The sequence below is a fragment of the Acanthopagrus latus genome, chromosome 18 (genome assembly GCF_904848185.1).
Source record: "Acanthopagrus latus isolate v.2019 chromosome 18, fAcaLat1.1, whole genome shotgun sequence".
In the NCBI taxonomy this organism is placed as follows: Eukaryota; Metazoa; Chordata; class Actinopteri; order Spariformes; family Sparidae; genus Acanthopagrus; species Acanthopagrus latus.
This window is the reverse complement of record NC_051056.1, coordinates 30304517-30330625: the sequence shown is the minus strand read 5'-3', so window position 1 is coordinate 30330625 and position 26109 is coordinate 30304517. Positions and strand designations below refer to the sequence as shown.

The 26109-nt window shown below is 42.0% G+C and overlaps 1 protein-coding gene across 13 annotated transcripts in view; it reads right to left on the bottom strand.

Moving 5' to 3' along the window:
• Window positions 1–26109, bottom strand: part of rapgef2 (Rap guanine nucleotide exchange factor (GEF) 2) — a 110053-nt gene that overhangs the window by 70807 nt on the left and 13137 nt on the right. For all 13 annotated transcript variants that reach the window (XR_005071059.1, XM_037076670.1, XM_037076658.1 and 10 more), the window contains exons 2-3: window positions 10288–10358; window positions 6959–7015 (exon numbers count right to left, since the gene is read on the bottom strand). Coding sequence is in view for 12 of the 13 variants with exons in the window: in XM_037076670.1 (XP_036932565.1) it covers window positions 6959–7015; window positions 10288–10358 (128 nt within the window). In the remaining variant the exon portion in view is untranslated. The remainder of the gene's footprint in view (window positions 1–6958; window positions 7016–10287; window positions 10359–26109) is intronic.

Genomic DNA, 26109 nt, shown 5'->3' with positions numbered 1-26109 from the left:
AGGCAGCCATTTCCAGCTTGCAGCACCTCTGAAGCTCATAATTAACACGTTATATTTTGCTTGTTCCATCTGTACAGAAACCAAGGTTTTATATGACAGTAAAACCTTTCGACATGGCATTTTTGTACCTCTGTTTTTGTATGGATTAAACAGTCGAGATGCTAAGCTAATTGACTGCTGGCTGTAGCACCAAATTTACCATACAGACATGAGCGGTGCTCCAGGCAAGAAGGCAAAAAAAGGCTCAACTATTTGTGGTAAAGGAACAAAACAAAAACAAAACCAATGAAACATTTGCTGCTTTGTTATCAGTCTGCATCAGTTCAGGTATCACCGTTAAGCTTCACCTGGGGGTGTGAAAACCTGTAATCATCTTTGCTGTGAATGCATGACATCGACTGGAAATTCAAATGGATGTTTCTCTGTGTGAAGCCTGTTTCTGTGTGTTTACCAGCTGGCTCTTTGAAACGCCGCCTCATCACGGAGGAAAGAACGTCTGCTCATCAAGCTGAAATCAAACCTTGTACTTGAAGGTGCTTTGGTGTTAATAAGGCAGCAGCTTAAGTGATTATCACCGAACATTTTCACCTGGTCTGAGTGAGACATTTTAATTGAAACCAGAGGGGAAAGAAAATCAATGCAGACATCAGCAAGGTGGGACTGGTTTTTGCTTACTGAAATGTAAAGGATGGGTGCACCTATTACACACCCGCCCCCACACAGACACATATATTCACACCAAGCGTCAGTGCTGACCGAGATTTTTTTTTTTCTAATTACTGAGAACAAAGTCTCGCCCCTCCTTCCGCCTCCTCGTCGTCGTCCTCCTCACCACACAGAGCTAATGAGGATGCAGACAGCACACCCTACTGACACGCTGCTAAATCTCCCTCCAACTGTCTCCTTTTTCCCCCTACTCATCTCTACCGCCTCCCTTCAGGCTCCTTCCATCCTTTTATGGTTCCTCCTCGCATTCAGAGATGACACGAATGAAATGCTCAATTATTAATTGCTGGCACGCAGATGCACCGAACGAGGGGAGAACCTCTCCTGGCTGAGAGAGAGCAGGCGGAGGGGGAGAAGATACACCAAAAAATAGGAGATAGGAGACTCTTATGCGCCACGACAGCTTGACTGAACTGGGTCACTCGTACTGGAAGCGATCGTCAAATGCTAAACATCATCCACCAAACCCTCTCGGGAAGCCTTGAACAGGGTTTTACGAGTGCCATGGAGGCGCTGGTAGGAGGTAAAACGACGCGGGAAGGGCGATTATAGCATCAAGACTTTCAGGAAATCTACTTTTACGAATTCCAAGAATGAAATGCCCCTTTTGAAAATGTGAAACTGAGTCACATTTGGCTGTCAAAAAAATTGCTAAGTAGACTCAGACATTCTGTACTTTTTTAACAGGATATAACAAGTCGCCTCTGTGTTTGTACTGACAGGACGGACATCTTTCAACACAGGAGGTGTGTCTGACAGGAATATTCTGTGGCTCGACATAAACAAGCAAATGAAATCAGCACTATCTTAATTGTCGTGATGTTTTCACCATGAAACTCTCAAGAGACTCTGGGGACATTACGAAACAGAACATTCAAACTGCTTTTGCAACCGTCCAATTGTCCTAAAAGCAAAGTTGTTTTTCCAAAAATCAAAGCTAGAACAAGCTCGGGGGGAGCACAGTTTGAATACAATGAAATACTTCTGACCAGCAGATTTTGCACAACAGCAACATATTGTATTTGGGAAACTGTCATGAGGTTCCTGTGTCTCCCAAACATGTTGAGTTGTATGCCATCATCAACATCATGCCGCCAGGAACACAACGGATTAATCAAAGTGGAAACAATGATTTAAAGGAAAAAGATGTAAATCTTGACTCAGGTTGGTGGGAAACTGTGCAGTCATTAGCTCATTACTATCACCGAGGAGGGTACGTTCTCAAAAGAGTCTGTTTTGTTTGTTGGTTGGTTTGTTGGTCAGGAGGATTTCACAAAAACTGCAGAATAGAGTTACACAAAACGTGGATGGAGGATGGGTCTTTCTTTAAAACTGTGTTTTTTCCTATATTTTTTTTTATAAGTTTTCAGGGAACAATTCGTATTAATGTCATTTAACATGCAGCCATTCGAGATATTTGTCCAGCGACTAATGACTCGAGTCAAAACACGCCATACTGCATCTGATGGTAGTGGAATGTATAATTATGAGAGCTAACTGGTAATTGGGATGTGATGAGTTTTTCAGCTCTATCTTTCACTGAGTTTCCTGGTGTAGCCTGCTGTGACGTGGTCTCTGAGGGCGAGCAGCTTCACGGTGTCGCAGAGATCAGGAGCTGCATGAGGAGGACAGTTTTCTGAAGCGTCACTCACACTGAACCTTGTCTTTTACAAAATATTAAAATATGAAAGTGTGCAGACGGTGTTCTTCTGTAGTACCGTCATGGTACGTTATGAGCAATAGTATTTACAGACGGCAAAAAAAGAATGAAACAACTGTTTGCTGGTTGCCACACCTAATTGTCGCAGTGCTGGTTGTAAAATAAGTGTTGATGTTTTTCTCTCCTGGCAACACTTTGGTTGACCAGTTTTTGGTAAACTGAGATTCAATGTTGTTGCTGTTGCCATGCACTCAGCTGTTTGATTTGGGCTGATTCAGTCCGCTGTCAAGAGACAGATGCTGCTTCCTTTTTTTAATGATTTCAATCAAAATGTATAGCTCTCTGACTGTGAGGGTGAAATGGGATGTCAGCGTGACGGTAACACAGGGTGGAAACATCAGACGTGGGCAGAATTCAGATTTCATGAAAATAAAGAAAGGAAGAAACATCATGGCTTGACTTTAACATTCCTCATGACAGGGGCATGGAACTGTATATTAATATTGTATTGTTACCATGTTATGAGATTATATGTCATCTTAGAGTTTTGATATTGTATATTCAGGGTAGGAGATTAATACTGTGGTTTTAAAAGCAGCATCACACTTGAGTGATGTCATCTCCTGAACCTATAAGACTGTTTTACTCAATATATGCATTTATCCATTTCATTATTATATCCAATTTACAGATGATTCTTTATCAACAATCTAACTGATTTTTAAGTATAAGCATCAATAGTCATCTCTACCACACTGTCTAAAAATCAAGGTATTTGGTCAAAAATGTCAAGTCATTAGATTTTGATCCTTCATGAAGCTCTTTGAGGAGAAGAAAATGGCTTTTATAATGATTTCCATTCGTTGAACCATAATTATTACCCTTTAAATTATCTAGCCACAACAATTAAGGCTTTTTAATAATTCCTTCCTCGTTTCTTGATATTTTCTCTGTTGCAGTGCCTGGACTGCCTTTGGAATCTGTTTTTGAGGAGATAAAGATTTATGTTGTGTGTCACGATATTACCTAATGACCGTATCGCCCAGCTCTTTTCATGAGAGAACAAATAAACAAAAAAACTGATAAAGATGATAATTAACTTCTAAATTAATTGATAAGTCATTGGCAGTCAAAAGAGGAGGAATTTAGAAGAAATAGCAAATATTGATTCTTGTAAAGGAAGGTTTTATGAGTGACTAATCAATTAATAGTCAAATATTTTAGCTTTAACTTATTAGAATATTTACAGTTTGGGCTCCGATGGCCATAGTTCAAAGTTCACAAAAACACAAAAAGTCTAATCCTCGACCAGAAAACGGCAAAGACCCAATCCACTGAAAAATTATAAGTATTGAATTTCCAGTTGGGCCACACAGACCAGTGAGAGTCAGAGGTCGAGGGCGGCGTTCCGACCAGAAGCTGCCGGCGTTCCTCACCAGCCACTGCAAGCAAAGTGCCAGGTCAGCCTCCGTCTCAGGAGGGCTGAGCACTCTAATCTCTGGATGGTAAATCCTGAGAGGTTCAGGCGCTCACAGTATGGGATGCTTTCATGAGATACTGAGTGTGTGTGTGTGTGTGTGAGGCAGGAAAAATGAGTACTTTTATTCCTATTACCGTTTTGCTCCTATCATTACTCCTGGACTGCCGACTGTTCAGGACAGTCAGAGGGAGATTGTGAGTGTTCGCGTCATTAACTAGGTCATCTGTGTGACTCTGAGCGGTTTTATGCAACATTAAGGGTGTTTGCAGAAAAATAAAAATAATACATAAATATCAGCTGGGGTTTGGTTCAATGTAACACATTCCTCTGGATGTCAACTTCTCTTAAATCAAGAGAGGAATGTCCAGAAGAAAAATGGCTTCCAAACAGGCGTAGAAGAGGCCGTAATAATGTAAAAAAAGAAAAATGTTGCTGTTTGTAAAGATACAGTCACTCTAACTGAAAACATACATTTACATGTCCTTCTAACCAAAGTCACTGTAGCTTTGCTTGAAGCATCTTTCACTTGAAAGTGGCGTTTTTCTTTAAGAGAATGAACTTTATAATTACAGCCGCTTGAGATATGTCTCAGTGTGCAGGCCATACAATTTTTACAACTTAATAGAGACACTATCACAGTTAAATTCCCCCATTGCCTTTAAGAGCCCTCGCTCCCCAGCCTATCACTGCTGTTGTTATAAACAGACCAGGAAATGAAGACAGGCTGTTAAAAGCTTGTATTTTCACAAGAGAAGTTGATTAAGATCTGGCCGAGGAGGAAAGTCAATCTAATCTGCTGCTGTTGAACACCCGGGTCTTATCAGGGAGAGAGAGCAGTGACAGACGTTTATAGGCTCACACACGCATGAACACAAACACGTGTACACATCAACAGAAACGCATGAAAACACTTGAAACTACAGCTCAATGTTTGTGCAAATTAAATGAACCAAGACCACAAGAACCTGCTGTGTTGATGCTTGAGCCTGGAGGTAAACTAAGAAAATGACCGACGGTTTTACTCTCCTCTATTCTTGAACATCTTTTATATAAGAGGCACATTTATGAGGCAGGTCTACTTCATTCCTCCTGCACTGACCCACTGATCGATCTGTGGTCGCCACTGCTGGCAGAGACTCCAGTCTGCAGGGCAGATCAATACACTCCTCCGATAAACCAGAGAATTACACTGAATCACATTACACTATTACCAATCACCAAATCACATTAGTGTTTTAATCTATCTCCTCCTGTTGCATACGCCTTCTCTCTCATTGGCACATTCGCTATCTCTGTTGCTCTATAGCGTTCTCATTCTGGGACGCAGATAAAATGATGTTTACACATCAAGATAATTAAGTTCATTCTAATTACAATTATGTTTCTCTGTGGTAACACATGCTGAGGAACACTTTCATGCCAAAGTCCAGCAGCGTCCAAGTCGTGAGGAAATGTAAACTGATGCCCGTTTGACCCGCGATGGTCCAGATGGGTTATCAAGACCACCTTCACACGAAGCGGTCCACACCTGAAAATACTGTTCACAGGTAAAAGAAATTATATCCACATTGACGTTTGGAAGATAAAGCTGATGCAGAGGTGCCTTAAACCTGCATTCCACTCTGCTGGTCACTAAACTACACCTGATTGTGTGTAAGCTTATGAGAAAATGACCTTCTGCCTCAATTTATTACCTCAGTTATCATTTTCCTGATGAGTTCATGGTCTCAATCACTAGCTTCAAGTCATCCTCAATAAAACATAAATTCAAATTATGGTCCCATTTAAAGTAGAATAGATGATAAAGTGTGATATGCTTTAGAGCGTGTGCCCTCCGATTCTACATCAGATCCAATCAGGATATTCTGTCCAGCCTCATTATCTGGTCATAATATGTTCATTTCTGGCCTCAAAAAACAGGTTTACCCCTCTCTGCATGGTGTTCTGAGAAAACCCATCTTCATGTATGAAAAACACAAATTCAATGTGTACAGAGAGACAAACGATGCATATTTAAAGATTTAATCATATCATAATGTTGAGATATTATTCTATAAACTACTAAAAATGCAAAGTGAGCTTCTTATCTATAGGCTGGGCTTTAAGTGTGTGTGTGTGTGTGTGTGTGTGTGTGTGTGTGTGTGTGTGTGTGTGGGGACTGGTGAGGGGGACCTGAGGGAATCTTGCTGAAACTGAAGTCTATTATGCGACCACAGCTTAATCTGCATTCCTATTGTTTAGTCAGCTCCCACACCAGCGACTGGGCTTCTAATGAGGTGTTGACTCTTCCCCGACATCCCCCAACGCACACACACACCTACACTGGGGATCAGGAGGCAGAGAAGGGACAAAGCGTCCTCTCAGTAGCCCCTCGAGAGGCTGATAGAGTTAATTAACAGTCTTAATTCTCACTGCGGGTGTTCGGGAGACGTCAACATGTGACAGCAGTCAAACACTGTGTGCTCGCTGCTTCTTACAGTTGTGGCAGCAGTTGAGCCTTTCAAAAAGAGTCCAAACACACTCAGAGCTGTCAGGAAGCTGTCAATACATCTTTACCATCATATTGACCCTCCACAGCACCCAGCTGAAAGGAGGAAGCATGCAGCATTACAGCTAGTGACTGGCCAGCCCCTCGCCCCTCTGAAGGAAATGCTTTTATCAAAGCTACAGTTTTTCTTTGTCACTTCAATGCACACTGACTTATTATTACTGAATCAAGCTCAAATTGGACTGGAAATCCCTTCTAGCTTCTTCCTCTTGAGCAGTGCTGTAGAGTGGTTTTGTGTGACACTGAAAAACACACACTTCGGCTTCGTCTGACTGCCTCTGTGCTTTATAGACATTTGTTTTCATTTCAGTCAACCGGGTCGCTCCGCTGAGTGGACCCGGAGTGCTTCAGCTCATCAATAACTCTTAGAAGCAGCCCGGCGTGTGTTTTGATCACACGCACAAGTGAAATATCGTCACATCGGCAGGTTCTCTTGTTTTATTTGCAATTATACTCTGGTAGAGATATTTCGAGCAAACATCATCAATATCCATCTACACATGGAGGTTCACACACAGGCAGGTAAAGGCATTGTGGTACTTACTAGTACAGCACTTCATTGGCCTCGTGTCTCTCGTAACGCACCGTCTCACACATTATCCTGCAGGGACGGAGAAGAGAGGGAAAGTCAGTAAACAATAAGAGGAAATGACTTTGGCTGGTTAGCAGTGTAGAAAACAGAAGAAATAGGTACAGATCCAGACTTGTAGTGTGTGTAGCTGCACATACTAAATCCTTTTCATTTCAACCCTTGATCCTACTGCATAATTAAATATAATCTCGGTATTTTTGAGTCATTTTAAGATCAAATATCTGTTTGTGTATTTTGGTAAAACCCACATCTGGTGGTTTCCTACATTATCAGAGACACTTTCAGCCTCCATCAGTGACAGGCTGGCAACACGTCGCTGATAAGAACTAAAACTGTGTCATAACGTTTCGTAAATATGGAGAATAACAACATCCCCTCAACAGCAGAGCGCGAGAGCCTGGTCGCTGACTGTACGGTGGTCCACTGACAGAGACTGTCAAGGGCCAACACCAAAATCTGACATTTACCGGCTTAGTTTCAGATGCATGTTCCTACATTCAACTACGGCTGTACAATTAATCACAAGAGGATCTACATCCCAATATGGCTAAATGCAATATGCAGATCACAGCCTGTCTTTGAGATGTTCCTTTAATAATCTGGTGATGCTGCTTTATGATTTCATGCCCCCACACTGCAGAATATCCTCCCTCATTAGCCTTTCTTTATCATGTTTAATAAAAAATTTAAGACTTTTATTTGGGAGAATCTTACTTCATCAGCTGTTACGTTTTTCTTTTCCTACTTACACGATCTTTTTTGTTATATTGTTTGTGTTTTAGTTTGTATCCATTGTCACTTTATTGTTTGTTGTGTATGACAGTGCTGGTGACAGAATGAGACACAGTTACTGAGAGATGTTTTTAAAGGTTTTGGGTTTGAACAATTAACGTTTGTGTGTCACAAGATTGTTTGTGCCTCTGCTCCCAAAGCAAGTGTCATCTATCAAGGTCACATGCATGTTTACAGAGTGAAAGGTTGTCAAATGATGGAGCTTACTGCACTGGGACTAGTTTATCTTCCTAAATCAGACTCACTTTGTGCAATTTATGCTCTGTTTTCCTTAGTTTAGTAGTAAAAATTATTTGAAAGCACTTTCATGATTCAACCAAGGATTAAATGTTACTTAAATTTTTTGTAAGGGTGAATAATCATCATAATCTCTTCTCTGTTTTGCAATAAAACATTTTTTTTTTCCAAACATAAAGTGTGAAAAAGTCATCCACATCAGGCATTCCCCGGGACGCCTCCAGAGAAGACGAGTGTGCGTCGACATTAGAGACAGGCAGCCATAGTAAACAGCAGCTAGCTGATCACAACACAAAAGACTTCAAAAATAGCCGGGGGTGGCCGGCGTGTTGCAGCCCCAATTGCACAACGACAGAAAAAACAATCCTGGCTCTAGAAAACAAGTCGCTGTGAAAAAGAAGAAGAAAAACAACACATTCCTCCCAGATGAAATGAAGAGAACTATAACATAATCCCATAGTAAGTGGGATGTCTGGACGGCTGGGAGGTTTTTCTGTTTTTTCAAAAACATTTTTTAGTTAGGAAAACCAAAGTTGGCAGCAGCGGCGGTTTGGTCTGTGGGACCACGGGGACATTCCTCGGGATCCAAACAGGGAGGAGGGAGAAGGGTTACTGTTGGGTGGGAGGCCTCCGAGGGGTCACACAGTGGAATGTTCCAGCTCACGGGTCATGTACTGCTACATTGTTCCGTCGCCAGTATAATCCACATGTATGCACACAAGGCATGCTGGGAACAGACTTCTGATGTGCAGTGTTTGGAAAGTCTCTGCCAGACAGAAAAGACTGGAAGGATAACGTGGTGACAGGCGAGCAAAAGGCAAAATCATGCATGGAGACCAGGACACATCTGGTCAAAGATTTTTACGTACATGTTTATTTTCAGTCTTAAAAAAAAATAATCCACCAATTCAGCATCAATAACACCGTCAGACTAACGATGAACAGTTTAAAAATTGCTCCCTTTTGAGCCAAGAGATGCTTTTATATAACTTCACTCACACAAAAAAAAACACATACCAAAACTTGATACCATCTGTTTTTTGTCTTCAGTGGAAAAGAGCACAATCTGTATTCACTTCCTGTTTAAATGACTCCAGTAGCATAAAACCCGGGTGGCCCTGCCAATTTTTCGTCCCTTTTCAGATGTGATGCTCTGATGAACGCTGAGCGACACTGTGGCGTGAACAGTCTTCAGTTAAGCAGCGCTCGAACATCCTTCAGTCTGTGCAGAGTTTAAAAGAGAGACTAAAGTAAAAGAAACTAAAGAATAATCACTGTATCATCATGACTGGCCTCCACGCTGCTCTCTACTCTGTTCTCCAGCGGGTTTGTGACCTTCATCATGACATAACAGAGTCATTTGTTTGTTTATAGCTGCTCGTTGTATGAAACTGGTCTCTCTTAACAGCTGTTAAAGTGCTCCCCAACACCTGTAAACAGACTTCCAACGTGTAAAATTGGAGGACTTCCCCTTTAACAGCACTTGATCTGAGGGCACGTGTTCATTTCTTCACATGTCAAACTCCCTGATACAACAATAGAGCCTTTAGAAAAAAATCCTGGCTAAATCAAAACCTCCCTGTTGATGCCAATCCACGAATTAAAAAATAAAACCCTGCACTCAACAACTTCTGGAGAATTTTAAAAGAGTTCACAGATTCTTTAAGGTGCAAATTCTGAAAAACATGAGCTTACTGCTGGGAGTTTGGGGTCAGATATGGTTTACTATTTTTCATCTGACTTAAAACCAAAATAAATCCCTCTTTCAGAACAGTTGCAGGCAGCTACATTTCATATCATGTTCATGTGTACACACTTACAAAAAACAACAGATGTTATCGCTTTATCTAGAAAAGTGATAAGCTCAACAAGTACTAAAAAAACTGACAAATACTCACGCTTAAAATTCTGTTTTCGACTTTTCACACCAATCAGGAAAATGTAGGTTTATATGTTTGAGTCAGAGTAGAAGCCAGACTTCAGTCACTTTGATTTTTCACAGGCTGATTTGCTGTTTGGGCAGTGAAACAATGAGAGGCTGCAACGCAGACTGGCTGCTGGATTAAGAGCCCAGACCAGTTTCTCCAGCATTTGGCTGGCTCGGTGTTAATTTTCCACCCCTCACTTCAACCATTGTGAAGCCGACACTGAAGAGTTGTCACTGGGTTTTAATTAGCATCTGAAATTCATGTGATTGGAATATCAAGCTTAGTTATGTTAATTAAGTAACAAGAATATGTGCAAACACTGACCTCAGCTGGTGCTCTCGCAGGTTGGACAAGGCCTCCATCCCATGGAGATACGAGTAGACGATCTCCAGGTCCTGTGGAACAGACGAGAGGAGCTGTTAGATGCAGGGACGTTAAAGATATTATGATAAATATTCTTTATACGAACATTGTGTTAAATGACCATGTTATGACTGAGTTTCAAGTTTCTCTCAGTTAGACGAAGCTTCACAGCAACTTTTATCTGTCTTGGTTTTATGGCTCAGGCCTGTTCCTGTAAGTGTTTAGATTCACTCTAACAGCTCTCATCAACCTCTTTCCAGCCGCAGCAGGCAGCTGTTTTCAGTGAACGACCTCTGATAAAGCCACTGTGCACCACCATCTGCCAAATGGCAGACAGATAAAGTTGGCGACTCGCTGGTGGAGCATTCAGCAGTGAAAGAGATAAATATTTTGGAAATAGGAAAACTGCTGGCCAACAATTCCAAATTTATAAGAAGACCAAATGTCATATGCGTGTTTACTTCTTGGTGCAATGCCACCAGGCAGTCATACATATCAGTTAGACCTCATTCAAAGCAAATCAGAGGTTGCTAGTAGGAGTGATAGTAGTGAATACTTTATACAGGATCAACCTTTGGAGATATACAACCCAAACCACACTGCAGTGGTCAGTTATATAAGCTGGAAATCAGAACTGGCTGGTCAAAAGGTAACTTGCATTATAGATTATAGATTAGTTTTACATGGCACCAAACATGAAAATCTGCAAATACTCAAAGGCTGAAACTACTGAAGCCGTTCCTCAATTAAAGATTTATAAGATCAGAATTGCCAACTCATTTTCATTCAAACAAACAAATCTGCTGTGTTCACTAATCGTTTCACCACGCCTACTCCATCCCTATGAGCAAAACGTGTCAACAGAAACACTCTCAAACAGCCGAGTAGTGATTATGTAGTCACGCTGCTGCTAAAAAATACTGATCACTCATTCTGCTGCGGACAGACTGGCTACACACACAACAGAAAACCTTTCACAGAGACAGTGACATTGATTTGTGCCACTGAGCGCTGGAACAGAAAGCAATAAAGCACCTCGCAGAAGAAGAAGAAGAAAAAAAAAATAAAGGAAGTACACTGCACAACTATGAACTCCCCATTCAATTACTTCATCAAGTGACCCAGTGAGCTGCTCTCAGATTGTTTGGCGTGAATCCAAACCAGAGGTGAAACAAAGTGGCCCTCTCTGAGAGCTGGCAGCCAGCACAGCTACTCCACTGTCCATCAGCACACACTGACGCTGTGTGTGTGTGTGTGTGTGTGTGTGTGTGTGTGTGTGTGTGTGTGTGTGTGTGTGTGTGTGTTGCGGTGCTGGTTGCAGCTACTGGGATGCCTTTGTCGGCGGCAACTGGAGGTAGATGTGGCGACAGTGAAGCGGGGGGATAACAGAGACCCTGTGTGAGGACTCCAAACACACACACACACGAGAGAGCACACAAAGGCCAGCCTGTCTCTAGGTTACGTTTCAGAACTGCAATCATAACTTATTGAAGATTTTTATGAAATGTTGACCGCAGAAGCTGAACAACACTTTGTTTGTGGTGGTTTGGTGTGTGAGTGTCTGTCAGGAGAGGAGAACTGGCCAGAATCACAGCAGTGTCAGAAGCTGTGCTTTGGCTGATCCATGATGATTTAAGAAATATAGAAAATAACAAATAGTGCACATCAGTAGTACAACAAAGAATTAATTTCAGTCCTGCTAACCCACTTTGTTTCTGATGCAATATTTAATGCAAGACATTACCCACAATGTACAAACTAGATCTGTGATGATAAATCTGTCCTGACGATAACCGTGATATTAAAAACTGACAAACTGATGTGTTAATAATCCAGCAGAGATGTTGGGCCGAGTGGATCTTTTAATTGTCAGTTCATCTTGTTACCGTTCTTTTAGTCTGTAATAATAACTGTACAAAATCGTGCTTTCCCTCCACTTCAATACACTCGAATGTATTTCCCAACAAAGACACAAAACAGACAGTAAAACTCAGCTAAAGATGGATTTGACTGACAGATTTTCTTTTTTCATGTATTGAGATGATATTACCTTATTTTTGTCGCTTTTCTTGTTGTCTATACTGAGCTGTCATTTTCAGTCAATGTTCTCAATCATTGTTACAACCACAGTCTCTAGTGGCTGCTTGTCTCGGCCTGTTTTATTGTTGGTTTTTATTCTAAAGTGTGGTATCAAGGATTTAGTTGCACAGAAGCCTAACCAGGGACTGGGACTGCAAACAGCTAAAAGTCCTTCACACACTGCGTCACTTTCCTTTGCATCATAATATAACAATGCCTACATGTGTTGTCCCTGTCAAATAAACTCATGAATAAATAAACTGTTCTTGTGAGTTTATCTGGTCATAATTATCATGTCATGAATATGTGATATCCTGACAGCCCTCACAGAAACCACAGTGTTTGACTCATATGTGCAAGTGAGTCAAAGCCTGACTTCAGTGAACACGGCGTCTCGTTATGATTCACGTGACCTTGAAGTAATAAAGCAAACAACATTTAAAAACCCAGCAGGCAAATAAGCAGCACAAAAAAAAACACACCCAATATGTTCCACCAGTTTGCTCCTATTAGAGGTTCATACTACAAGGAACAAAGTGAAACTACATCACACTCAGATAGTAAAAGTGTGGTTTTCACTGTTCTCACCACCTGACAGTAATAACCATGTTAATCTAATAATCAACAAATATGTGACACATGACTGCAGTCTATGAATTCATGTCCGAGCTGTTATGAAACTACACGACTGGGTGTTGTCCCCTCAAGTCTGTTTTTTTTTATATTTGGGTTTGGCCTTTATGAAGCGGACACAAAGAAACGTGTCCTCGGGGCTGCCGGGCCTGTTACATCACACTGAGATATCCTCACTAACTGAGTCCGTATGTTCAAAGTGTCTGTGGTCAGTGGAGCAGCATGCACAGGAGCTCAGGTACATACTGCCACCTGCTGGGTGACTCAGCAACTACAGCCTTTATTAACTGGGTGCATTTTAGTTATTGAGCCGGAATAAACGCCACAGCACAGTGACGACTAATGAGACACACTTCTACTGAACTGCAACCGTGATTCAAAATGTCAACTTCATTTACAGAAGGTTAAGAAATGGATGAAAACTAGAAGTCGATAAATAATTGTCTGAATATAACCCTTCAGGTTTATACTGATGGATGTATTTAATTTTGTGCAGGGGGCATCTGAAATTGTAAGTCAATTAACTGATTACTTTACACACAGAACTAATTAACTGATCAAAAAAACATAATTACTGGTTCAGACAGCGAACATGTCAACAGAGTAATCAAAGCGAGAACATCGAAGTGGAGCTTGTGAGATTGTGCAGGTATTTTTCCCCATTTTCTGATATATGATAGAGAAAATGTTTTAATGATTCATGAGGAAAGTATCTGATTATTCTGTTATTTATTCAGTAGATTAAGAATGTCTGTGAAAACAGCGACTGAGGCTTGATTTATCATAGTTCCCTGGCTAACATTGTGTCAGTAATTTAAAATTAGTAAACATCATCCAAAGCCTTAAAAGACCTAAAAGATTACACAGATCAAGTAAACCTTTGGATGAAGTATGATTAGTTAACTACTGGGCTGGAAAAGAGACAGAAGTAACAACAACTTGCATCAAAACTGTTACATCTCTGATTTATCAACCACAACAGAAAGCACCTGCAACATCCGCATTTATGTAACTCTGTAACCACAAAGGTTCACATCCTGTTTCCACTCTAACAGGCACCACCTGTCACTGACTACTGAACAGAAAATGAACAGAAGCAGAATGTGAACAAAAAGGGACACAGGTGGAGAGTTGCTGAAAACACCTTCCTGTGACACAAATATCAGTTTTGACCGTGTTGACTGTGGACTGAAGAAGACAGCAAGTATTCTGAGATGCAGACAGAAGGTCACCACTAGGTGGCAGTGTTGCAGGTTTCTTCTCCTCCCTCCACAGTGACATCACTGTGAATAAAACAGCGCCACTCAAAAGCCGCCTCACAGGGAGAAATATGCAAAACCATCAATTGTGGCTTGAGTCTCAAATATTTCAGATTGACTGTATGGAAGGAATGTAAAGGACCCCATCTTTTCCACTCATGGGGCCCTACATTTTCCAGTCTCTCTCTCTTTCTTTTTCTCTGTCTGGTCTCTTTTTCGGACGGAGCCAAACACAATCACCACAAAGTGCACAGAGGGGGGATACAGGACAGTTTCAGGACATCATCATCAGCAGAATCATTAAATCACAACAGAACCACTGCAAGTTCAACCCGTGTTTCAGTGCGTCTTCATTTTACTCATCAGAATTAATTCAGGCAGTTTAACATACAACAATTAAACCTCTCACTGGCTTTTTTGTTTCCATGGTCAAAAGGAGATTTACTGTGTTTGATCAGATCTTTCTGCATCATTGTGGCGACGTGCATCACTTTCAGTCTCATGGAGAACAGAAACAGGAAGGAGATGAGGCCGGGATGAGTGGTGGGGAGCTGAAAGTAGGACATGCTGATGAAGACTGCATCCAGCCAAAACACTGCTCATTGTGCCTGCTGAATAAAGACAAAGCTTGTTCTTTTTTTTTTTAAGTACTGGCTTTTGGGCTTTTGGGGTGTAGCTCAAACTCTACAATGTTAAGCAGCATCTAATCCCTCCTCCCTCCTTCTCCACAGTAATCCTTCCAGGAACACAGGTGGCCCCCACTGAAGGGAAAACATACCAAGATGCTGTTCTTGATAAACTCTCATGAATACTTCAAAGCTGTCTGAGCAAAACTGCCCCGGCATTCCTTGCATACCGGTTACATACTGTCAATCGAACCCTCTTCTGACCTTCCCCAGTTATTTCCTTGATGCAACACAATATGTCATCGCTTTACACCTTCATTCGTAAGACAGATGGTAGCAGTGAAATGCAGCCAAACAAGTGGAGGCATTTCCTCTCCTGGATACAAATTAAACAATAGCGAGCCTTGTCTTCCCTTCTTGGGGCACGAAAACACACATACACACCGAGACGTCCTCCATTTTCAGCCCATTATGTTCAGGCCCAGAGGGAGATGGTGCAGCGTCGGGCACGGTGCCAGCGTGTTGAGTGGCAAAGCATTCAGTGGGAGAAGACGGGTCGAGGAAGTTGTGATGTGTTTCCTGCTTTGTGTTCATTGAGACTTTTTACGAGAAAAGCGATCAACTTAAGGCTGCAGCGAAAACAAATACAGTTTCACTTGAAACGATATTATTGTACACAGTCAGACTGGTGTTCCTTCTGTTGATGTGAGCGGTGACACAAGGAAACAGGTAAAGAAAAGGATGAATTATATAACAGGGTTGCAAATAATTTAGTGCTACCTTTCAAAGCCATGTGTTCAAAACCACACAATATCTGCAGTTTTTAAAGTATTGAAGTTATAAAACATTATTACCCTGCCAGAGAGGTTATGTTGTGTTCACCAGAGTCTGTTTGTGTAAACCTGCTGACAAACCAACAACCAAATAGAGGACGAACGAGACGACAAACAGAAAACATTATGTTTTGGTGTAGATCCAGATTGTTTTCTTATTGTCTTTAAAATTGCGAGACACTGCGTTTTTCAATAAATAATCATGTTTAGGTGGTAGGTATCTTTACACAATTCGATGCGGATCCAAATAAAAGTGCAGATCTAGCTGATTTAAATATGGTTATTTGATATACTGGATTACATTTGATTGATTTGAAAGGGACATAGCATCTCATAAGCAGGAGAATGTATGTTTGCTTGATAAATTGATGAATTATAAAAACAGTTTGTTTCGACTGATTCCAGTGACCCGACACTATACTTAGAAAATGTCTCTGCTCTCCTTATCTCTTAACGCCCCAGTGTGTTTGCCAGATAGCAGGCTTTCCTCCGGTCGGGCCTTTCACTGCGGCACAAATGGTCAATCCATTTATTCATTTGGCCCTGGCTGAGAGCAGATAGCAGCCCTCTGCATGCATCTATCAGCCACTGTAGACACACATCAAAGAAACCTTTCAGAAACAATGGGACACTGTGGGGGAGAAAAACAAAAGGCAGGGAGGTGAAGGACGCGTCTGATGACCTCAGTGTCTGATGGATGAGATCTATCAAGGATTCTCCTTTAAAACAACAATTCGCTGTTTTTAATACCTGGTTTGATCGTGAATCTGCTGTCACAAACTACTGTGGATTTAAAGGAGTACCAGCACCATCGACAGCAGATAAGACTGATCTGATAATGAGTGTCGGGGGACTGATAAAGCAAACTGCAGGCGGTGAGGTTATGCTTTCATTTAGCTTAGGAATGAGCGATTAAGTGTTATAAACCCATAAAACCAGACGCATGGTGGCTGTTTCAGTGATACGCTGCCCTCACTGAGTCAGCCAGCAGAGTAAATCAATGATTGTGTCTCCTTTGTTGACAACGTTAGCTTCCACAGCCGTCTGCATGTGTGCATGCACGCCTCGTGGTCACTGTCGAGGAAATCGCTCCCTGCTTTCTGGCCAAACTACAAAACATGTTGTTGTTTATTGAGCTTTGTTTCTTGAATGCACAGTCTGTAAAAGTGACATCTATATTTGTCTTGTTTGGACTTTTGGAAAACTGTGATTTAATGAACAACACCTCTGCCAAGGAGGTGATGTTTTCACCCAAGGTTTGACCCAGAATAGACCCAATTAACTTGTAGTACAGATCTGGACAAAAGGACAGATCCAGGAATGTTTTCTCACTTTCTTTAACATCTCTCTTCACTTCTCAAGGAACAACGCATTATTCTTGAAGGTGGCTGTTATCATATATTTGCAATATGATTCAAACTAAAATCCAGATCTTATGAATTCAAATACAGGCTTGACTAAATTTAAAAAGGCTTAAATTCCTTAAAAAATACCTTAAATTCTTGTCTATAAATGTTTTTTGATGAATCGTTAAGTCTATTTTGCACAAAAGCAGTGAAACGTTCCCATCACCATCATTTTCCCTCGAGTCTGTCTGCCAACTCTACTGCTATTCTTATCAAGCCAACAGAGAGAGGAACAGAAAGGCAGAGCGACCGGGAGAGAAACCAGGGTGGCCGCCTACTGTGAGGCATATGTACTTCTGTCTGCACTGCCAGGAAACTTGTAAAGAACTTGTCTGAATGAGTTTTCACACTGAGTAACATCTCGCTGGCAAACTGTGGCAAATTTTGTCGGTTCCTTCTGTCCACGGTGGCGGTCAGAGCAGCAGGCCTGGACTCTGACGACTGTCGGTACATTTAGAACAAACTGCAGAATGTGACACGCTTTACGCAACGTTTTGGGTCCTAATGAGCTCAAAAAACTTTCCATTGTCTGAATGTAAATGACAATGGGACAGAGGAAAAAGAAGTTACTGAATGAACAAAAAGTCAGAAAAATAGCGACAAAAGTTTGGAAATAATGGAGTCAAACAGCACGTCAGTATTTCCAGTTTGCTAGGAGCTGTATTCAAGAGACGCACTGCATCTTCCAACCAGTCGGCTCATTACACCATCCTCCTCTAAGATGCTTACGCCCTTGATCCCTGGCAGTCAAAGAAGGAATGGCCGTTCTAATCACGGCACTTTGTGCGGGGAGGATTTGTTGTCGTTCTGTTTCGGAAAATAGCTGTGAAAAGCACAAATTAATCCCCCGCGACTGGGGAGAGAGGACGACCTAGTTTTACAACAATTGCTCACTTGTCACTGCGGGGTGAGCTTTTAACTCCGTACCTTCACCCTCTGAACTTTACTGCTGCGCCGCTCCAAGGTTGGAATCAAACAATGAGGACGTGCTGTGCAAAAAAACAGCTCATTAGCGTGACATAACCATGATTAAAGTTACCAAATGCTCATTTATGTTTGCAAACAGGTCTGATTTCCATTATTCAGCTAAAAAAGGAGATTCTAATGTCTCTGAATCTTCCATTTAGAAGGAAATTGCAACATATTTATATTTAAACAAAAGCTTCCTCATGTAATTAATGTATTTATCTATTTGTTTCCGTGCTGCTCCATACTACGTCAGGATCCGGAACATTCCCTTTTGAAGTTCTGACCTTTTCCAGGTTTTCCTTTCGGCACCAGCGACCCTCATTCAGTGATGCCTCGGTATTCCTGGATCCTGTTACCGCGACAGCGTCGGGGCCGTCTTGTGTGTCAGTCTGGGGTGAGGCTTGCATTCCTCAGATGACACTGGCTAGATAATGTCTCAGTGTCCACAGCACCAGACACACACACACACACACACACACACACTAAAGAGGCCATCTCAGTCGAGCCTCCCACCCCCTGCTGATGGCCAACCTATGGAAGGTACTATATAGCATACCAAGTGTTGGAGGCATCTGGGTCAACTATTTACACCGCACATCTGAGGGGGACCTGCAGGGACACGGCCAGACTCCAAAGATACAACATCTACACTAATGAGCAGATTCTTCACTAATTACTCTTCTAACTCTTTTCTCAGTTGATCTGTTTGGTCTATAAAACATCACACAATAATGAAAAGACAAATATGTACGACAACATAAATTCCAGGTGCCTTCTGATAACTTGTTTTGTTCAAAGCCAGCAGTCCAAAACCCAAAGATATCCAGTTTATCCAAAACATAACACACAAAGCAGAAGTTATCAACTCAGGAAGGCAGACGCAGAGAACGTCCTGTATGTATGGTATTTTTGCTAAATAAATATTTTAAGCTCCAGTGTGTGGGACTGACTGGCATCTAGCAATTAAGATGTAGTTTGCAACACCTCTCACCTCAACCTGTTCTGTGGCATGTGCTAAACATCAAGAGGTTTTTAGCTCATCCACCATGCTGCTGGCATTGTTCACATTTCATCAATAAAGAGCCACATGAAGTAATTAGTCCAATAAGCATAAGGATCTAGTTTAGTTTACTTTATAAGTAGTGCACATAGCACATACAGCTAGTCAGCGAGGTTTTGTTAGATTGGAGGAAGAAGTAAAAGGACAGTAACAGCAGGATCTCTATGACTCGCCTGAATATTAGATTGTGGACGCCGACTGCAAAGGGCAGCATTCTCTCTTTTCTGACATTTCATAGATCAAAAGATTAATCAAAACATTAAACCATGAGGAAAATATTTGTTAGTTGCATCTATAATTTACCTGACAGCACATCAAAACACACTGTCACTCAGGTCTTACCGCTGTTCATTAGGTAAACTGTGAAATGTCACTTCCATTAAAAAGGCAAACACAGGCAGCAAAAGCCTTCCTGTGCATTCTCCAGATCTCTGCAATGGACTTTAATGCGGCATTGCATTAAAATGAAATGTCAGTCTCGTGGATGTCTGGCTGTCTAATAAAGAGCATATGGCTGCATCAGAGACGGAATAACAATTTAAAAGAGAGTGTTGGAGCATAATGAAATGGACAGAGCTGCTGTACAGGGAGGTAAACAGCCTGTAGCCATGTAACGAGGTAAACAGACTACTGGGACTCAGACAGCCAGTGTTGAAGGTTGGAAGGTCATGTTGCCTACGGTGCAGTATCTGCTAATGGCAATATATTGCATTATATTGTCTCCTCAGCACAAACGCCACAGCGTGTCTGTGTCAGTGTGCCAAGTGGGACTGAGGAAGACGGCCCCCTCCCCCTGAAGCAGACGAAACAGCAGCGATGGCAGTTTATCCCAAAATGTGCACAACGTTCATCATCCACCTCAGGGGCGGCGGTGTGATGTTCCACTGGGTGCCACTGTGTGCATGTCTGTCTCTGTTTGTGTTAATATGTGTGTGTGTGTGTGTATTCCCTTGCCTTTGTTTGTACATTCTCTCTGTTAACAGGGTGGCCAGCAGCTGTCCTTGAGTCTCTATTGACAGAGAGTGTGGGATCTGTTGGGTATTTTTATCCATTAGCCTGTGTGTGTGAGAGCAGGTGGAGGCTTTGTGGGCTACAACAAGGTCACACGGTGACAAGTCACGCCGCTACGCTGCTATCTGCAGCTTGTTCGGTCCAAACGTCGAGGTCTGAGTGCCCGTTTTACAAAAACACAGCAAGTGATGATAGCAAAGGGCTTCACTGGCAGAGTGGAAGAGCTCATTTCTAAAACACTACATTCATTCCTTGGGGGGGAACAAAACAAAACTGACAATAACCATACTAAAGATTTGAAAAATAAAAGGATCCAGGCAGAATTAAAGTGCTGCAAACTGCAGTTCAACAACCAATTCTTAATATTTTGAACTCATGCTGCAACAATGAGTCAACTGAGTATTTTTCAGTAAACATGTCACAATCAGGTAGTTCCAGCTCACTAAATGGGAGGATTTGTTGCTTTGTGTTATGAAATGTTGGTTGAAAAAATAAATCAATCTGAAGATATAATCATGAAAACAATTATTAGTTGCAGCCCTATTTTTAACAAACAAAGAGTGAGAGCATCAAGTAACACTCTCCACACTGCTGATTAAAAAAAGAAGACAGCTGTTCCAGTGTCCCTCGTGTTTTGCCACTAGGACTGTGTTAAAACCATGTGCCACCTGAATGAAGCTGGCACATACTATGCAAAGCTAATTAGCAGTTCTCTTAACAGTAAGCACATGGTGTTAACTCAACAGGTTAAGCTAGCAGATCACATGGCCCTGCTCCTTCTTCACTGCCTCGGAATTACGAACAGTGAAACAATCACACTTCCACAGCCACCTGCTCAGACATGCTGCAGAACAAAAAAAAGACGCCTCTTTGTCTTACAGGAAGCGAATCCAGCCATTCTCCACTTTCAATTCAACACTGCCTTGATTGAATTTATTGCGTAGAATTGCACCTCTGAATGACGGTGGGTGGCTGAAGTGGCTGGTGGGGCAGAACGACTTTGCAGTCACAGACAAAATTAAAAGCACTTGGGAACTGCTGTTTATTTCCCACAATGGTCAGGCAGCCGGTGGACATGGTGACTGGCTGGAACAGGAATCAAGGGAGGCATGTGAATGAGCTTAACAGCACCTACTTGAGCTGCCTGCCAGTACAAAACCCTCAAGAACAAAAATGCACTGGGTCTCTTGAGGCATGCAAATTAAGGTGCATGCTAGAGTGCACAGGCAGTAGAAGATAGTGAGTTTTATTACTAGATTGCAGCAAATCAGGGGTATGTTGGATGTTCTGAAAAGGCATCTGCACACATCTGCCCTCGCAGTATGTAAGGGTTGAATGACCTCTCTAACCCATGTGTTTCGATCAGGGCTGCAGCCAGCTGACACAGATGTTGGTTTCAAAGTGTGTGTGTGTGTGTGTGTGTGTTTGGCCGAGAGCTTCAAAAAATAGAATTGTGCAAGCAAAGCTGCAGCGACCTCTTCTAAAGATAAAGATCATGTTATATAAAGACTCAGCTTGAGTGTCGTCGTGCCATGTCAAAATATATCTTGCAGTGATAAGAATGCATTGGGAATAGCTGACTGCTGCAGCTCACATCTCTGTCTGATGGCTGCGTGATAGCAAACCAGCAAGTGCCAAGAATAACAACACTGTCAGGTGAGGAAGTAAAGCAGGTGTCATTATTGCCATGAAGTAACTGCAATTATTATTGATAGCATCGAACTAGCAACCACTGATGATCTGACTGTGACACGGCAGACATTTTTATGAGTATTAAAGTAAAGAAACATGGAAAAGCTCCAAAGAAAAATACTGCAGTCACCACGTTGTACCAAGGAGGAGAGTTGCTCTAAGTTAAGGTGCAAGAGAGGAAATAATTTATGAAGGGGCATTGAAGGAGTTTGTGGTCAGCACTAAGGAAGAGCTGCATTGTTCACAGCAAAACTGCAGAACATTTTATCAATTCATTTAACAATACGATTTAAACAGGACTACACAAGGTGAGAAAGCATAACGTGCTGATTACTAATTCAGAATCTGCAGTAAACTGTGAGGACGCGATGCTGCACTGATGTCCTTGAGGGTAAAAACAAACCAAGAAGTTGTGAAGGAACTTTCCTTTTTAATTCTGTCCACATTGGATTAGTCGAGCCACGTGGATACAGGATGTCACAGCAGTCTAATTAGCACGGAATGATATTTGCTGACTCAGTCGCACCCCATAATACCAGAGTGCTGTCACACTGGGCGAGGAGTCAAAGCTATCAGCAGCATCACCAGAATAAATTAAAAGATGTGGGATTAAACTTCACCAACCAAACTTGGAAGCTTCTTACATAACAGCTGCTTCTTCACGCCTGCGGCAGTTCAGGAGCAACATTATCGTTCACTTGTGTTGACCTGGTGGAAGAAAGTCCGATATTCACTTGTTTTTGGCCTCCAGCAACTCCTGAGGGAAATATCTGGCTCTTTGAGAGTTATCACTCCACTGCCTGCTTGTCACCACTGTTTCTGTCTGCTGATTGGTGCAGATTACTTTCCCCCTGAAAACAGTCGCCTGTGTGAATGATGCTTTGAGACTTGTGAAGGTGCATTAAAGCAGTACATCTGGGGGGCTAGATGCATCTATCATTTTCAAGCCTACTTTTAAGGAAACTACGCAAATGTCTGGATGACGAAAGCCTCGACAGCTGCATTCCCATCATGTTCCTTTTCTTGCCATCACTATCTAGCTATGTCTTGCCGCATTTGAAATTCAGTGTCTTATTTCAATATTTATCAGACTACAACCCCTGTGACTCACATAGCATCTGAGGCTTTCGTGGAACGAGAGTCGTAGTTTGTAAAAATAATACATATCCTGGACTAAACAATGAGCCGACACTTGTTATAAGCTCTGCAAAGCCGAGGTGAGCTGCAGATACAGGTGATAATTCTCTGTAGGTTTATCACTACCAGTGACGCCCTATTACTGGTATTATAAAATAGACTGTAGCTGCTTTAAGTTCAACTGCACAAGTGCCAATGGTTCGTGTAGACTTTAGGGATTTAAGTTGAGGTTAAAACTACTGAGCATCTTCTCTGGGTGTTTTCATCTCTACATCCCCAAACAGCAGACTTGCTAGAACATGTTTTTCCAAGCTGTTGTGTACCGACTCATTTGCTGTCAAGATTAGCTCTAAAGCTTTAACACAGCCTGTTCCTGGACCAGATAACAGTGATATCTCTCATCCATCTGGACAAAGCACCAGTTATGATTTTTACACTAAAATCAGGACCATACTTGTCTCAATATAAGCAAACAAGCTCCAGTCTGTGATGGCTCTTTCACAGTGTTTGACCACACAGTTGCACCATGACAACCGCTTCTCTGACCACAGGCTCATTCAGAGTCAACCGCTGTACCCGACTATAAACACAACCTCAGCACTCACACTGCAGCTACACAATTAATAATAACAAATCCTGTGTTGGAATCTCAGTTGGGAAAGTGACAGTGATCCAGTTTCAAAGACCACACATGGTCGTAAATGTGCAGAATATGTGCTTCTCTATTGTTGGCAGAGCTGCACTCCGTGAAATGATTAGTTCATTGATAGAAGATTAACCTGTAACCGTTATCGTTTACTCATTCACGTATTGATTAAGCATCAATGCAGATTCTGTAGAAGCAGATTGAAGAGTAGAATATGGCTGCAGCCCAAATGTAAAACATGTCATCTTTGCATAACTAATGACAAATACTGCATCAGCAGTCCACACTAATATTAATTAGGTTATTTTAATAACAAGCTGTAAAAATTCATTATCAAATTAAAATGTGCACCAGCCCTTCTGTTTAATAAGCACCATGATATCTTGCGTAAAAGCACCAGACTTATTTTAGCCTTTACCACAACAATGGCTGAATGTAGATTCAACGGTGGACTCAAAGGGTCCAATGCTGGACACAAAGAGGGCTCTCTGCTCTGTCACTGAACCTCATCGTAGCAGGTCCGTCCCCGGGAACAAAGCCAACTGTCCAGCCAAATGAAACCCGCTCCATCTCGCTCAAACAAAAGCCTCAAAGAGGTGCAGCGCAATCATCACAAAGTTACGCAACATCATATAAAGATCAATTCACGAGAGCTCAAAGGGAAAACAAGGAGAAAGAGGAAGGGTGGATAAAATGAGACGGGGATGTGCTTTAATCTTCCCAGAGCGTATGGCTTACTTGGTGGCCTGAATGATCCAAAAACGCTTGGTTCCAGCTTCCCCCACTTTCTTCTGTCCAATTAACTTGACACAAATAGAAGCCAAATGCTGGAGGAGAGTTGCTAATGAAATCCCCCAGAGCCCCACAATGGGAGAAAAATAACACTGGTTCCCAACTCTGCCCGTGCTCAATACTTTGCTGCGACTGCTTCCACTTGGTCTGTTTCCTCCCCCGTAGAGCCATTAATCCCGCTGAAATATTTATGAAATTCAATAATCAATCCTTTAAATCTCTACCACTTTCTCCTATGGCCTTCTGCAAAAAAGTAATTGCAGCATCACAGAGCTCCTCTGGCTGCTGGTTGCTAGGGAACAACCAGAGAAACTCTTTTCATTACGAGAACCTCTTTCACACAAGCCTGATTCTCTCTCAGGGCCCCGACACCACGAACACTACCTGGTCACCTGAGGGACACTCATCGGTCATCGTTTGTATGACATCTCCTGGAAATTCTGCTGTTTAGGAGCCTTTAAACAACATTTTTAACACAATAAATGGCAACAAACAAACAAAATTTTGTTGTCCAGTCCTAGCACTTATGTTATGATTTTTAGCAGATTTTAGAATATTGAGATATATATTACGCATCACTATCACCATAAAGACAAAAATTATTGTGATATTAGCTTTATCAGCTCTAGTTGGTAAGTACCTGCAGAGAACACAAGCCACATGGTACAAATATGAAATACTGCCAGATTCAACAAACCAAGAGAGGCTATGGCTCAAAACAAAAACACCAAATCCAAGCTGAACATAAAGATATTACTTAAATAAATATGATTCACAGTCTTTAAATTTAGCAATCAGCACATTGAATTCCGTAATGAGTTTTAAAAGCAGCCTTGGCAGTGCCAGTGGTCTCATGTTTGGAGTGATTCCAGAGGGTCTCTGTGCTGCAGGACTATCAGCACATGAACAGCATGTTCCCTCTGAGCTGGGAGCGAGCCAGCAGCACAGCCTTTGTTGGGAACTAGACAACATTGTCATCTATGCTCTTTCATGGTTTGCCATCACAATGGAGCGGGGTCTAACGCCTGCCTGTGTGAGGTGTGACTCCTCACCTTTTCATCTGTGACTGTCACACTGTAAACCCGCCATGCGAAGGAGACTGTTGTTTTCAAAAGCCAGTGAAAGGAAACACTTGAGTCGGTGTGAGCTGCCACTTTAAATCACAACAGCGATACAGAGATAAAGGTGCTATGAGAGCCACTCTAGTATATAAAGCCATCCACGCCTCCAGAGTCAAAACCATGGATTATATTCCTAAACACAACACTGAACCGTTCATTAGTGTCAGCTGTGAGTGATTTGTGGTATCGACGGTGTCAGTTCTTAGAGCAGATTCACTCCTCAGTAACCGATCACAGTGTTCTTGTGTTAAGCATTTGCACCACATCGGTGCGCCCAGCTCGCCTCGTCTTGAATTGAAGTTTCCTGTTTACAAAGTTGCCTTATGATCCCACCCAAGGCCTTTCACTTCACTCGGGCTAAAATAGGCCTCAGCTCCAGACGGATGGGGATTTCAGGCTATATCCTGAGGATGTTTTACAAAAGAAACATGGCGAACCATTGTGATCTTTTAGGACTTCGGTCACAAGTTAAGGTTTTCCCCTTCCTTGGCACTTCTTAGGGAAAAATACTGGAGATCT